Here is a 15,434-nt window from a genome sequence, read left to right as displayed (position 1 = left end):
GTAGCAAAGGGGTTGCATTTTTAATAAATGTGTATTCCATCACAATCTCAATTATATTATTCATAGGAACAAAAACACTAATTTGAAAAAAACCAGGAACAAATAAAAACGTGATACATGTATAAATTAACTTTACACTCTAAGACAAAAAGTGATAAATATATAACAGTTGAGGTAATAGTAAACAGCATCAGTATATATTTTTTCCATAGAAATAAAAAAGGAAACAGTACTATACTCAACACACTAAAAAGTATTAGCAGGAAACGAGAACTTTTGGTAAGTCTACAAAGCACAAACATTTGGTAGGAGGTATGTGGTGTAACTTTCCAGAAGATATGTAGTTAGTAAAACAAACAAAATCAGTGTTGTTTACTACTTGTCTGGCATAGATTATTCTTAAGCATGGGAAGAAGCTTAAGATCCATTCTTAAGCATGGGATTGAGACTCTAAATATGTAAGAATTTGCACCAGAGTTACCAGAAGATTATACATGTTTATGCGAGTCAAATACCTTTGGTTTTGTAGTTTTAAAATGTTGAAACTCTTACCTCTCACTACAAGGTCAGCTGAAGCTGAAGAATTGTCCACAATTGTCTGGGCAGTGCATGTGTATCTTCCAGCATGTTTCAGCTGCGCGTTTCGGATGAGCAATTCCCCATTGGAATCCAGCTGTTAGCAAAAACAGCAATTATTCAAATCAGTACATTTTTCACCAATTATGTGGCATTTAAGATACAAGAGGTAGTTTTTTTCCCCTGACAAAATGAACACCACTTAAAGAATGTGTTTTAGACATGCTAACTGTATGTCCTTGCTCTAGGCTTCAGTTTCTCAATTGAAAAATAAAGTGAATAATTTATTGATAAGGTATTTTTTAACTTTCATATCTTTAACATTCTATTATTTCCACAATCAGAGGGTTATATCGAGAGAAACTCAAGAGATGAAACTATTTCATTGATATCTCTTAAAGAGAAATATTAAGGTCTAGTAAGTATCAATAAGTTTTAAGTATCAATGAGTACAAACAAATACTATATGGTTTGGAAGAATGATTGATTTGGTTTCACAAAAGCTGATCTAATTGACTAGTTTTAATATGTGCCACAGTTCATTTTACAAAGATACTAAAAGTTTGCAGAAATTGAGAAAATGTACAATTCCACTAACATGTACTCTGTTGCCAGATTATAAGTTCTGTGAGGATAAGAGTATTTGTTTTGTTCAATGCTCTATTCTATTGCCTCCAAGAGTGTTCAACACATATTTTTTAGAGTCTTGAGGAAATTTTGCTTGTGATGATGAGACACCATTTCAATGTAATTTCCAAAAATAGCTAATAGTTATTCAATGCCTACTCTATACCGGGTCCTGGTCTGTGCAAGTATATACATACATACATACACACACACACACACACACACACACACACATATATACACACACAAATATATGTACACATACATACACACACACACACAGGCACACACACACATACACACACTTTTATTCAATTCTTTTTTGACAACTGTCCCATGAGATAGGTCTTATTATATCCATTTGATTAACAATGAAAGTTAGACTTAAGGAATCCAAGTAATTCAACTAAGATAACTAAGGTCACTCAGCTTGTATGGTAGCAGGAGCATGTCAAAGTTCATGTTAATTATCTCGAAGATATTTTCTTAGAATGAAAACTTGGAAAACTCAATTTTTAAATGGACATTTGGTTTTCCTACGAACCAAATATATTGATTTACTATTTCAGTGATAAATATCTAGATACCTGTGATGTATCATGACTGTACATGGAGTGAATGTTTTGCTTCACCATAGGTTCTACCAATAACCTCTTCATATAGTATGTTCCCTCCAGTTCTTGGAAAACATTTGGGTTTGCAACCCTTGCTGGATTAATGAGGTTAAGAATAATAGCTGAGTGAGCATATTGGTATAGTTCGTTGGAGTAGAATATTAATATCTCCACATAAAGAACTGATCAGCGGCCACACACCTTATTCCTTGATATTAGCCAGTCTTAATGTCGGTTGAGATCTTCCAGTCCCTTGAGGTATAGATTGGTCAAAAATTAGAAGAGTTCCCAAGATTTCTACAAATTCCTGGAATAGGGGAGTTTTTTCCTTCTGTCCTCTTGGTCTGTTATTTATGTATGTATGTATTTATTTATTTATTTATTTATTTTTGTCATACCAAGCAGCTCCAGACTAGAAATTCAGCACTTTCTCTATTTTATCAGAAAATCAAATAGCATGAAGTATTACCTAGTAAAGTGAGTTTACTGAACAATTGAAGGAGCTGGAACTGGTTATATCAAAAAAAAAAAAAAAGGTAGGGCAAATCAACCTTGAAAATGATCATCTACTGCATAATTCTGTTTTTAAAAGTCCTGTTGGCCATAAATTTACTGGGAATTTCCCAGTAACCTTCATCTCTCCCAGTGCTCTGCCATATTGTTGGCAGTCACTCCTACTACCAATCTCTTACTTCTCTCTTCTTTTCTCTTCTTTCTCTTGGAAATAAATAATTCTCATTTTCTCACATTAAGCTGTTTGATTGTTTGATTTTTACTTTGATTCTGACAATATCTATTCTGTTTTTAGTTTTTCCATTTCTTCATTTATTACTCTTCAATCAATTCTCATCTGAGTCCCACTGCTTCAGCTCATCTTATTTGACTTCTTGATAGTATTTGGCTTTCCTTCCTCAAATACTCATTTTTTTTTCTAGTCATCTGACTTCCCAGGAACTTCTAGGACATTCTTAACCCCTCCCTTTCTTCAACTTTCTTATAAACTCATCATAAATTCTTGAATTTATCCATTCTTTCCATCACTACTGCCTCTTGTCCAAACTACCCACATCTCTCACCTGAACCCCTACATCTTATTTGATCACTACTTCCACCACTGTTCCACTCTATTCTTTTCTCTATTGGTTACCTAGAATAACCTTTTAAAAATGCAGCTAGGCCCAACTCACTTACCTCCATAAAAGCAGATAAACTGAAACCTTTAAAATTTCCCTTTCCTGGGACAAAAGCCATAGCATTATTGTAGCCAAATTGATTCCATTCTCTAGGCTCTATCTGATGCTCCAGCTCACCTAGTGTGCCATGTCACTCACACTCTGCTCTCCAGGAAGAACATTCTCTTTTTAGGACCACAAATGTATCTTGTTCTCTTCAATCTCTGGTTCATCACATTGTCTTGTCTTCTGGAATTGTGATTCATACCCCTCATAACCTCAATACCCCCTCCCCTATCACCTTCACCTCTACCCAATACCAGTTGAAATCATTTTCTCCAGCAAGTCTTTCCATTTTCTGTGGACTAGGCAGGTACCCTTTCTATATTTTATTATACTACCATGAAACTTATATCATATTACATATCATAAATGCAGTTAAACACTTTTGTGATTATGTGGTTGAAGTTGTTCTTCCTGGCCAACTATAAGTTTGATGTGAGGAAATACGTCTGTTTTATTTAGAAGACATGTTGTATCCCTGTGTTATATATGTATACAGCTGTATGCGCTGTCTTCTCAAGTCCAGCATAGTGCCAAGCAAATAATCACATTAAATATACCTTGTTTGAATGAACTTGTCAAATTGTCAAGAATTTTGGTATCTGCTCTTAAGATAATACATATTCACTTCTTTTCAGCTACATTCAGAATTATGTTAGCAAGTACATATCACTCATGACAGTGACAGCATTTACTAAACACATAATGTGGCTTTTCTTGTGTGGGAGTGAAGCACACACACCTTCGGCCTCCACAGATTACCCCTGCACCTAACTCCTGTGCCCCAGCCACAGTGAATAGGATATACTTTGCTATGTGTTCTCACATCAAAACTTTGCATATATCACTTGCATTGCCTGGATTGCCCCACCTCCCACTTCCATTACTTGGCTATGAATGTCCAACCCACATTTTGGATACCCCTCCCATATCTGAAATTGTAAGGCTGGATTAGTTATTGCCCTTTGTACATTTTCATTGTAACTATTCCTTTCTACTGTAATCATGTCACTGTTGATTTCTCCCACTAGACTGTAATTCCTTAAGGAAAGAACCAGGTCTTATTTATTATTACATACAAAGTACTTAATGTAATATCTGACATACAAGAGAATTCAACAAATATTGAACAGATACATTAAAATAATCTAAAGTGTTTTTATTAAATAGACAATCTTTCAGTAATTTCAAATGGTTTTTTCAGGTGAGATAATGATAATGTTATGAGATAAAATAACTGACTTGAGAAAAACTATTGCTATCCATATCTGTGAGATAAACTACCAGGAATGATATATTTCAAATATGTATACACTATTTTCATAAGAAAATAGAAAGGTTATTGGGAAGGTGTGAAAATTTATAGAGAAAACAATATCACTAACATACAAGAAAACTGAACTTCTAACTTTTCCCACCCCTATGTGTAGTAAAGAATTTAGCCTTGCCCAAAGAGAGGTCTTGCCATTGCCCTCAGCTTCTAGAAAGTAATCTCTATAATGTCTTTCTTTGCTTGGGAAGTCTTGGGTCATACAGGATAGTCCAATCATATGATTTAGAGTAGGGGTTAGCCACACGTCTATAGTCTTCAAGCTGGGGCTGGTCATAGAGTAGGAGTTGGGTCATACTGGAAAATCCAACCATGTGATTTCGGGCAAGCATTAACTACACCTGTCGAGTCTTAGAGAAGGGCCTGGTCATGCCACAAATAGGACATTTTGACTTAGAGTAGGGGCTTTGATTCATGTGGTATCAGTCAACCTAGAGACTGAGATTAACCATGTGAGCAATGAGTCCATCAATCATGTCTAGTTGATGAAGTCCTCCCAAAAACTCTGGACAGAAAGGCTCGGTAAGCTTTGCTGGTTGGCAGTACTTCAAGCATACTGTCACACATCAGAGCAGTCAGAGTAATGCATTTTAACCGCACGGGGAGAAGACAATAGAAGCTCTGTGTTTTGTACTTCTTGACTCTGCCCTGTGTGCTTTTTCCTTTGGCTAATTTTAATTTGTATCCTTCTCCTGTGAGAAGCTGTACCCATGTGTATAACAGCTTTAAGAGAATTCTGTGAGTCCCTTCTAGCGAAGCATGGAAACTGAGGGTGGTTTTTGCAACCCCTTGGACTTGCAGTTGGTGTCAGAAGTGAGGGTGGTTTGGGGGACTGTGCCCAACTTTGCAGCTGGCCTAACTTCTTATACTAAATAGAATTAATCTAACAAAGGAGGTAAAAGATGTTATTTTATTACTTATATTTAAATTTTTTTTGAGGAAAGCAGAGAATAAGATTCGTATATAGAGAAGGTAAATATGAGTTTTTCTTGATCTATCATAAAAGTTAATTGACATATATGTCTAAGTAATTTTTTAGTGAGAAAAAAATAAAATAATTATGGTAAAATAAAATAAACATTACGTGTTTGTTAAATAGACTGTTTTGATGTATCTTGACATCCTTAATACAAATGCACTTGATGCTAAATATTCAATAATATAAATATATTCAGTAAATCTTTCAAACTATGACAAAATAATAGTTATATTTGGAAAGAATAATGTCTGCATATAAGTAAAAAGCACTTTTTTTGTATTTATTCATTAAATGAACTCAGTACTTTGGTTGCTTTGGTGTCTAATTGAAAGATAATCCTGTTACTGAACTCCCACTATCTCAATGAGCCATGTCATTAGATTTGAATTTTCAAAAAAATCACCTCAGCAATTTAAAATGTTTCTTCATTCAACTTTACAACAAAAAATTGAGGGCAGAAAGTAATATAAAAATAAACATATTGTGGTATAATAATTGCCCTTTTAAAAATATTTATGTGATGTATCTAATCTTCTTTCTTTCTTAATGAAATTGCTATCTTTTTTCCCTAAACTCTCTTTGAAACATGGTACTGTTTATACATTCACTTATTTTATTCCGATAGGAATAATGTGGTCATTCTTCTTATACTGTCACATGTAATAAAAAGCACAAACTGTTTTATATCCTAAAATACATTATGTTAAATTTATATTTATTAATTTTTCACAATGAACTCTTTTACAACTTTTAATTAAACTACTCTAAAAGTTTAATGTTAAACTCGTTTGAAAATTAACTCTTTTATTGATAAGTCCACTTGCATAAAGCAGTAAGAAGCAACTGTAATGTTTATTGTCACTGGTTCTACATTTGGTGAACACGTAGCAATAAAACTTCTCAGAAGGAAAGAAGAAAAAATATAAAGTATCATTCCCAATATAGTTGTGTATGTATGAAAGCACTCCTAAAGTTTTTATAAATACTACTAGCACTTTCCATACCTCAAGAGAAGTTGAGGTTCTCAGTGGTTGGCAGAACGCTTACAAAGCAAGTAAAGATCATGGGCCTCAGCACATTCTAACCACAAATTAGATACAAATGCTCACTATATTTTTACTAAAAGCCACAGCTTGGCTCAATTACAAAATTCCTCCCTTCATATGAGGAGAGTTGAATCACATACTGGAAATTGTGATAGCAAAGCCCAGGGATGTTCCAAAGTGTATATGTGGTTGACCACTTAGAAGTTTCCCAAGTTTAAATCAAAAGACTTCCAACATATAAATACCCAGCCCTTCCTTCACCTTCCCCCATAAACTAACTGCAAAATCATTTCTGCAATGTAAAAGAGTCTCAGTGATGACGGTGTATTAACAAATTGAATTAATCTTAGTGAACAAAGAAAGATTCTATATGGTACAGTAAAGGTCTAGATAAAACTTAGAGCTCATAATTGTCATTTAAATAATTTGTTCCATTCAATTTCAGAGTAAAGGGAGAGATATAGATGTTTGGAAAGAAGTGCAACCTTTAAAGAATATGTTTCACAAACAAAAATTATTAAATATGTCTGATATATGCTATATCCATGAAATAATAAAACTTTTCTTCTTTACTTTTGGCTTGTTAGAGTAGAGAAAGCAAAAATAATATAGCAAATATGTCATATCCAACTGCAAACATTACCACCACCACCAACTCTACTAACAGCAGATATTTAGTTAGGGTTAACTAGGTGTCAAAGGTTGTTATAAATATACATGCGAACTGACTTACTCTTAATAACAGCCCCATGAGATACGTACTATTTTTAGCTGTATTTTACAGAGGAAGACATGAAACTACTATAACTATAGCCACTAGTATTACTAGTGTCGCTATTAATACTACTAAAACTGCTACTATTACTATTAAAATGGCTACTATAACTTCTATTGTTAACTGCCACTACTGATACTACTACTGAACTCCTACTATTACCAAATCTAATTTACTGAATGTTTTTTAAATGTCTAGCAATGTGCTAGCTACTTTACATCCATTTTCTTATTCAATTTCTATAATTATAATTTCATAGCCCTAATAATGAAACTAGGACTATCTCCTTTTCACTTCTGAGTTCCAGAAGTAACACTACCCAAGGATTTACTATTAATAGTCCCGTTTTAGAAATAAGGACCTTGAGATTTTACATTAAGCTACTTGTGGAAGGCCCCATAGGTAATATATAGCCCTAATTTCACCAGGTCAAGCTGTTTCCAAGGTAGTCCTTAATAGATCAGATAACTGGATTTAGGTTCAGTGTTTGGTAAGTAGATGTGGTGCTTCTTCATATATGATGTGTTATTATTTTACTTATTTTTTTTTTGCTATTTAAATTTTCAAGCATAAGTAGAAAGAATAGTACCATCACCATCTATAAACCAGCCAACTAGATTAACAATTGTAAACTTTTTGCCATATTTGCCTTATCTAATTGTCTAGCTAACTAGCTCTATATTTACTTCTCTCTGTCCACTATCTGTCTTTCTGTCTAGGACTGAACCCTGGAAAAATAAATTCCAGATATTATGATATCAATACTACTCAACTCATCAACTCATCAGCAATTTCTTAAGACATTAGCTTGAATCTCAAAAAATTGAGGTCATTCTCTTACATAATCACAAAACCATTTTCCTTTTCTTCTTCTTTTTTTTTTTTTTTTTTTTTCAATTTTGAGACAGAGTCTCACTCTTTCACCCAGGCTGGAGTGCAGTGGCACAGTCTCGGCTCACTGCAACCTCCACCTCCTGTGTTCAAATGATTCTCATGCCTCAGCCTCTTGAGTAGCTGGGATTACAGGTATGCACCACCACCCTAGGCTAATTTTTGTATGCAAAACCATTTTCACACATAACATAATTAACAGTAATTCTCTAATGTTATCTAGTTTTTGTTAGGGTTATTTTAAGAAATGCATCAATATTAAGATTGAGTCAAAAACATAAATAAAATGACAAAACAACTTATTAAAGTGAAGTGATGTCATTGGACATACAAAAAAAAATAAGGCAAGTTGTCCAGGATAATTTCTAAGATTACTAAGATAATTACTAAGAGTGAGTTTCCATATAAATTAAGAGTAGAAGTGTTGAAAATCTCTAAATTTGGCTATTTTTGTATATAATAAACAATGAGAATGATAGCTGAAGAGTCCAATTTTGATCAGCTGGCCATTTTAAATGAAAACTCAAAAGACCATTTTCTTTGAGGTTTCTCCTAAGCATTTTGAATGATGGACAAAAACATCAATGCCTTTGATTTGGAACCTATGTTTTAGAGTTGAAATAAAACTCATGTATCATTTAATTTATATGGTTTTCAAATTGGTTCCCATTAGTTTTAGAGTTCTAAAAATCTTCTTGGAGCACTTTATAGAAAAAAGTGATCAGAATGGGCATTTTGGGGATAAGAAGAATTGAGAGACCCTGTGGATAAGGGTCTTGGCTATGCAGTATCCTCCACAGACACACAAATACACACAAACACACACACACACAATTTCATCTTCAGTCAGGGCAATCTCATTTTCATCTTTTGTTTATATACTGAGGTTCTGATTTAAATTGTCTTTGCAAAAAGGATTTTGCTGCTAAAAACCTTTTTTACTGTTGATTTTGGAAACTTTTGATGTAGCCCAAACTCTTCATATGACAGAGGAGAAGCCTGAGGCTCAGAGTGACTGTTTTACATAATGTCATATAACTCATCAGTGGTAAAACCAGAACAAATGTCCAAATCTTTAGATCACGTTCTGTTCTTAAGCGCAAACTAAAAAAATTAGATAGTTTTTTTAGGACTGCAAGCGCTAATTAACAAAGTAGCATATTTCTAGAATGCTGTAAATAAAACATCGAAGTCCACCATGTAAACTCATAAAATGCTTAAGACACCAACATTTTACAGGTTTATTTACCCCTCTTTATATTGTCTGTGTTTTACAAGCATAAAAAGCCAGAATAAGTAAGTGGAGATGCTTAAATATGTGTGGAGTTCTATGTAAACGGTGTGTCCTTAAATTTTGATGAATTTTGGCAGATGCCTCAAAGCCTATATATATATAATATATATGTTATATATTTTATAAATTATACTATATATTATACATAATATATATTTTATATATTATACATTATATATTTTATATATTGTATATTATGTATATATATGCTTAATTCCATTCACCTGGCATTCTTATCAACAAATGCTTAGTAAGGACTATGAGAAGCTAGGCTAGAGAGTGACATCAGCTAACATGGTCTATACATGGGAAGTGTGATGATCTTAACAGAAACTAGCCCAACTGAAAACACACCCAGGAACATAGATACCTTCCTTCATTTAAAACTGGTAAATAGCAAATAAAATATGGCAGTTAGGTATCAGTAAAGGTTGATTAAGGTAGTAAAAAGGGGATCAGAAAAGTTATATATTCATACAGAATGAAGTATGATAGAATTATCTAATTAACTCTTTTCCAACTAACTACTGATAAGAAAAATAGAGCAATTTGACATCGGCTGAATGCTTTTGTATGTTTTGTGTGTCACAAGACTATGCCAGGAGCCTGTATACTTTTTATGTATTTCTCCCTCTTTTCCACTGCTCATCAAAATTTAGGAGTCTTAAATTCAAGAAGCACATAAAACTTATCCTCTACTACTTAAACTATTTTGGATATGCATTTTGAAAAATCTAGTTTCTTTTTATTCGTGTCCCCAATACTCTCAGATGCTCAAAACAAGATAACATCTCTTTGTTTCCAATACACCATGCTGAAAACCTTGCAGTGGCTAGTCCCAGTATTGCTAAGTCTCTTCTTTAATATCTTTCTTGAGGACATTTCTCAAGCTTGGTTCTATTGATAATTTGTGCCAGATAATACTAGGTTTTTGGAATCTGTCTTGTGCAATACAGGATATTTAATAGCTAAACAGATGCAACACACACACACACACACACACACTCAACACCTCTACAGTTGTGATAACCAAAAATGTCTCCACATGGGACCAAATTTACAATACTTCAGGGCTTCCACGATCTCCCTGTGGCTGTCTGGTCTCCTGCTCTAATTTTTTTCGGCTCGAATCTGATTCTTGCGAAGGATTATTGCCCAGCTGTCCTTGTTTTCTCCCACATAATTCTGGATAATCTTAACCTTCTTGTTCAACAGTGAATAGAGGCCAGGTGCGGCGGCTCATGCCTGTAACCCCAGTGCTTTGGAAGGCCATGGCGGGTGGATCACCTGAGGTCAGGAGTTCGAGACCAGCCTGGCCAAGATGGTGAAACCCCATCTCTACTTAAAATACAAAAAAATGGTCAGGTGTGGTGGCAGGCACCTGCAATCCCAGCTACTTGGGAGGCTGAGGCCAGAGAATTACTTGAACCTGGGAGAGGTTGCAGTGAGCCGAGATTGCGTCATTGCACTCCAGCCTGGGCGACAAGAGCTAACCTACACCTACGTCTCAAAAAAAAAAAAAAAAAAAAAAAAAAAAAAGAAAACAAAAAACCCACAAAATCAGCAACAACAACAAAAATAGTGAATAGAGACAATGAAATATTTAAAAAATAACAACTTGACTTCTGTTTCATCATTTTTCCTCTCCTTTTTCTTGCCTTGCAGAAACAAAATTTCTGTACAAGATAACAGCATGATCTAGTTTTAAATACATATTTCTAAAATCTAAAGACTTTTTTGATATGTTTAATAAAATTTTTCTTTAAAAAAGGAAAATAACCTTTGGGTAAGAAATCTGTCTTCTTCTCTCTTGAATGGTATTGCCTATGCACTCAGAAAAAATGCACACCCACATACCTGCAAACACACACCTAGCGTACCTATTTACAGGGGATCATTAGGAATTGCCAGGAACTTCATAGTTAGACCACTTGAAACTGTGTAGACATGACTTACAGTGTATGCAAAGGTGGCTAACAGTGTAGGGAGAATGAGGTAATTTGGGCAATCTGAGTGAGCATACAAGGTTCATTAAACCAGAGTAGAGAATAAAATGTAAGTTGAACAGTACTGTCATGTAGAGCGTCAAATACTTAAGGGAGAATTACTTAAATAGACACAGACATGAACGTTAACCAAAAGATGAAGAATCAAAGTGGTGGAGATTACAGGGTTGGCAGTCAGGACACCTGGTTTCAAATCTTCTGTTAGCCACTAGCGACTTGTATACATGGGACCAGTTACTCAGCTTTTCTATTACTAACTTTCCTCACTTTGAAAACTGAGAAAATCACAATAATATGCACTCCACAGACTGAGAAATATGTGAAAAACATTTAACCCAATTCTGTCTAAACAGTAAGCCCACAATAAATGTTGGCTATTATTACCTCTTCACCGCCCTCAGCAATGAAATACCCAGATTCTTTTTTTTTTGGTCTCAGTCTAAGTATCCAGCACAGCAAGCAGTGCAAGAATTAAATTGTGAAAAATGAGATCTGCGGCTCAAAAAAAAAAAAAAAAAAAAAGAAAGAAAGAATAGCTAGAAAAGCTTCTGGAATTTCCAATGGGGGATGATTGCTCTATTATAAAAAGTATTAATAACCACTTATATACTTTATTCGTGTCCCCAGTACTCTCGGATGCTGTGCCAAGTCTCTATATGCACTCTTTCATGAAGTAACTAGTTTTTCAAACCCAGTGAAGTAACCTGAATGAAGTAAGTGAATGATTCATCACGTTTTACAGAGGGAAATTCTGAGGCTTGGAGAATTTTAATCCCTGGATCAGGGTCACCACATAAGAGGTGAGAAAATGAAGCCTAAAGCCCAGGTTGGTTTGTGACACAATCTCTGAACAATTCAAGTGATGTTTATGAATTCATAAAAGACAGGCAATAATGTCCAGCAGTATTACAACTTTAACATGTATTTGTAATAGTAATACATATGTGTGTGTGTGTGTGTGTGTGTGTGTGTGTATATATATGTGTGAAATAGTGACAATCTCCAGAACTAGAAATTTTAAGAAACTCATGTAATTAACTAAGATAACGACTCTAAGCAGGGAATGTTGTTAAACAGTTGAAAGAAAATGACCCACAGTGAATGTCAAAAACTGACGGCTACTGAAAAATTCCACAGGTTAGGTGACACCTTGAAAGAGGAATGAAATGAGATATTTAAAATCCATGTTTTTGATAGGTTGTCTTAAGTCTTTTCTGGAACAAAAAAGGTTATACATTAAATGAATAAATAAAATGGCTCTGCCGTTTGTATTTACTCTAAGGGATTAAGTAGCTATTGAAGTAGAAAGCCAAAACTGGAACCACTTTATAATTGGACTTGAAACATTTATGATCATTTGCCATATAACATCAACAAAAGAATGGCAGATAAACTGCTTTAATATCTTATTGTATCAAAGCTTCAGATTTATTAAATTTCTGCTTCGAGCTTGTATTTTTAATATCCCCCATGCATGAGTTCAAGTTCCAGTGGAACATCTGACAATTATTACATATTAATAGGAAAATTTTAGATGTTTAACTCCCTAGTGTTTTTCTATAATCAGTACTAGGTGTGCAATTACTGCCTTAAAATTGAAAGTTACATTAAAAGATAAATTAATCCCCAAGAGTTTTACATAAAGTAGGATTACTAAATACAAAGACTGTTATTTTTGCTTTTTTGGTGTTCCCATTAAACTCTTAAAAGAAATATACATCTTTAAAAATGCATAGTTACAGTTTTCCTAATAATTACATAACTTTAATTAGAAAAAATATAAAGAAGACATTTAAAAATCACCTATAATCTCACAATTTATTCATAAGTATGAGCAAATGCATTTGTTTAATTTCATGAAGGAAAAGTCCCAAATTACACCAGGCTATGACATTTGACTCCTTATACAAGGTTGCCCCTTAGTGGTTAAAATCAAGAATAGCAAGTTAAAAATCAGTGCATACTTAATTATTGAATTCAATTTATTATTGAAACTAAATTGGAAAATAAAAACTTAGGTTCTTGAAGTAAAAAGTTTAAAATTTGATTTCCCTATTCCTTTTTATTATTAGTCAGAACTTCCTGTATTAATTTTTAGCAATAAAAATTGTTAAAACATGTTAATTATGTCGGTTTTGTTAACTGTAATAGCTACCAGAAAACATTTACATCTGAATCTTAAACTCTTGGGGTATCATTGGTTTATTTTGGGCTGGTGTCCAAGTCTATTTCAGTGTTTTATTTAACCTAGTGCCTACAACTGTGTCTGCTTATGGCATGTGCTTAGTACATATTCTTAATGAACAAATGCTATTCAATTGTTGAAATATTGGGAGAACTACATAAAATACCAAATCATTATTTAAGAAACATATATATATTCACTAAGCTTTTGATAGGAGGAGGCACTTATTCTGAGAATTATCTATTAACAATCCTAGAAGCAATTAATAGCTGTTAGGACTCTCTTCCAAAAGGTGGATCAAATATTTATAGCGTTTTTACTTAAATTTTGCATGGCATATTGACCAGTGAAGTTTAACTTTGTAGTTTGCCTTTAAAGAGAAGGAAGGTGCCAGGGACAGCTTTATTAGTCTTGTGTTGGTTTGAAAGAATTCAGTTTAACTATTTATTTTAAAATGATTCTTATCTGGGCTTTTTAAAAATTGAGATAATTGAATGCATCTGTCCGTCTACGAAGTGCTAAACATGTGCATTTGATATTCTGATTCAATTAAGATGCTTATCTAGCCAGTTGAGTAGGTTTGCTCCCACTGTCAGATCATTATTAGACGGAATGAACTGAAACCTGAGGTGGTGAGTCCCGAGATTGGGCCTGCAGTCAGGACTTTGCTCTGGATTAGCTGAGGGGGTAACTATGTGAATCTCTGCAGCTATCATCTGAAAAGGGAGAGTGTGCACTCAGTGGCCACAAGGTCTTTTACATTTTTATGGTCTAATTTATTATTTGTTTCCTAATTAGTATTCCAGTTATTTATTTGTTTTCCTGTTATTTTTTTAAAAAGGAACGGGGATCCATTTTTGTTTCTCTTTAAATTCCTTTTTTTCATTTTCTTTTTGCAGTCATTATTTACATGTACCAGCACAATGTAACTAGTATTTTAAAGAATATAAATAAGCTCTAAAAATGAAGTTTCAGTTTAGGGCAATTTTTGTCTGCAAATTTATTTACATAGACTTCATTGCAGCTATTAGTTACTACTTTATAAACTATGGTTGTGGAACTTCTAGACTTTACTTTTGAAATTATTCAATTTATAACACCGAAGATAATTCTTTCAAATTCAGAAGCCTACTTTTTGAGAAAGTAAGATCCCTGTTTAGCTTACTTTTTTCCCTTAAAATGAGTAAAAACCGAGTTGTATTTACTTTTCTTGCAAAATAAAATACAATTTAAATAAAGTATTGGAGATTTTGGTGCCAATTTGACTAATTTTGGGCATGTGCAAAATAGTTTCAGATGTATCAGGAAAATATATTACATGGTATAATGTCAAAATACAAAATTTACAGTTCTCTGCCAATTCTCAATTGTTATTCTTTAAAGTATAATTTTGGTTCAGAAACTGAAAGAGGATTGGTATGTTTACTAGAGGTGTACAGTTGTAGCTAGATCAGTTAAATTAAAACTCTTCTAAAGCTAAAAACATAGCTGGACAATATGAAAGCATAATATAATAATGTGTACATATCAATCTTCAGATTTTATGGGACTTAAACAATCTTAAATGTCCTACTGAGTTCATTTGTGCTTCTTTTTTTATATGAATAACTGACTTCTAAGATAAAAGTTTTCTTAATTATGCCTATGTTCTAAATATGTCCTTAGTCTTCCAAATGTTTGCTTTTCTAAAGAAGAGGCTGGTAGGGCCAGTGATTAATTTACTTTTTAAATACACTGTAACCTAGACAGCCTACCAAGACACCAGCGATGTTCCTATACAAGTTGTTTTGCCTGCATTACTTCCCAATCTTATCCCTCTATTTTATTTCTTTCTACACCTTGACTCTTTATATCACTATGTTTAACTATAGGACTT

At 33.6% G+C, this 15,434-nt stretch overlaps 1 protein-coding gene across 4 annotated transcripts in view; it reads right to left on the bottom strand.

Annotated features, from left to right (window-relative positions):
• CNTN1 (contactin 1) overlaps window positions 1-15,434 on the bottom strand; it is a 382,939-nt gene that overhangs the window by 111,703 nt on the left and 255,802 nt on the right. For all 4 annotated transcript variants that reach the window (XM_054444281.2, XM_054444282.2, XM_063672631.1 and 1 more), the window contains exon 15: window positions 553-673. In XM_054444281.2, coding sequence (XP_054300256.1) covers window positions 553-673 — 121 coding nt within the window. The remainder of the gene's footprint in view (window positions 1-552; window positions 674-15,434) is intronic.

Source organism: Pongo pygmaeus, chromosome 10 (genome assembly GCF_028885625.2).
Source record: "Pongo pygmaeus isolate AG05252 chromosome 10, NHGRI_mPonPyg2-v2.0_pri, whole genome shotgun sequence".
In the NCBI taxonomy this organism is placed as follows: Eukaryota; Metazoa; Chordata; class Mammalia; order Primates; family Hominidae; genus Pongo; species Pongo pygmaeus.
Note: the sequence above shows the minus strand (reverse complement) of the source record. Positions and strands in the feature narration are given on the sequence as shown.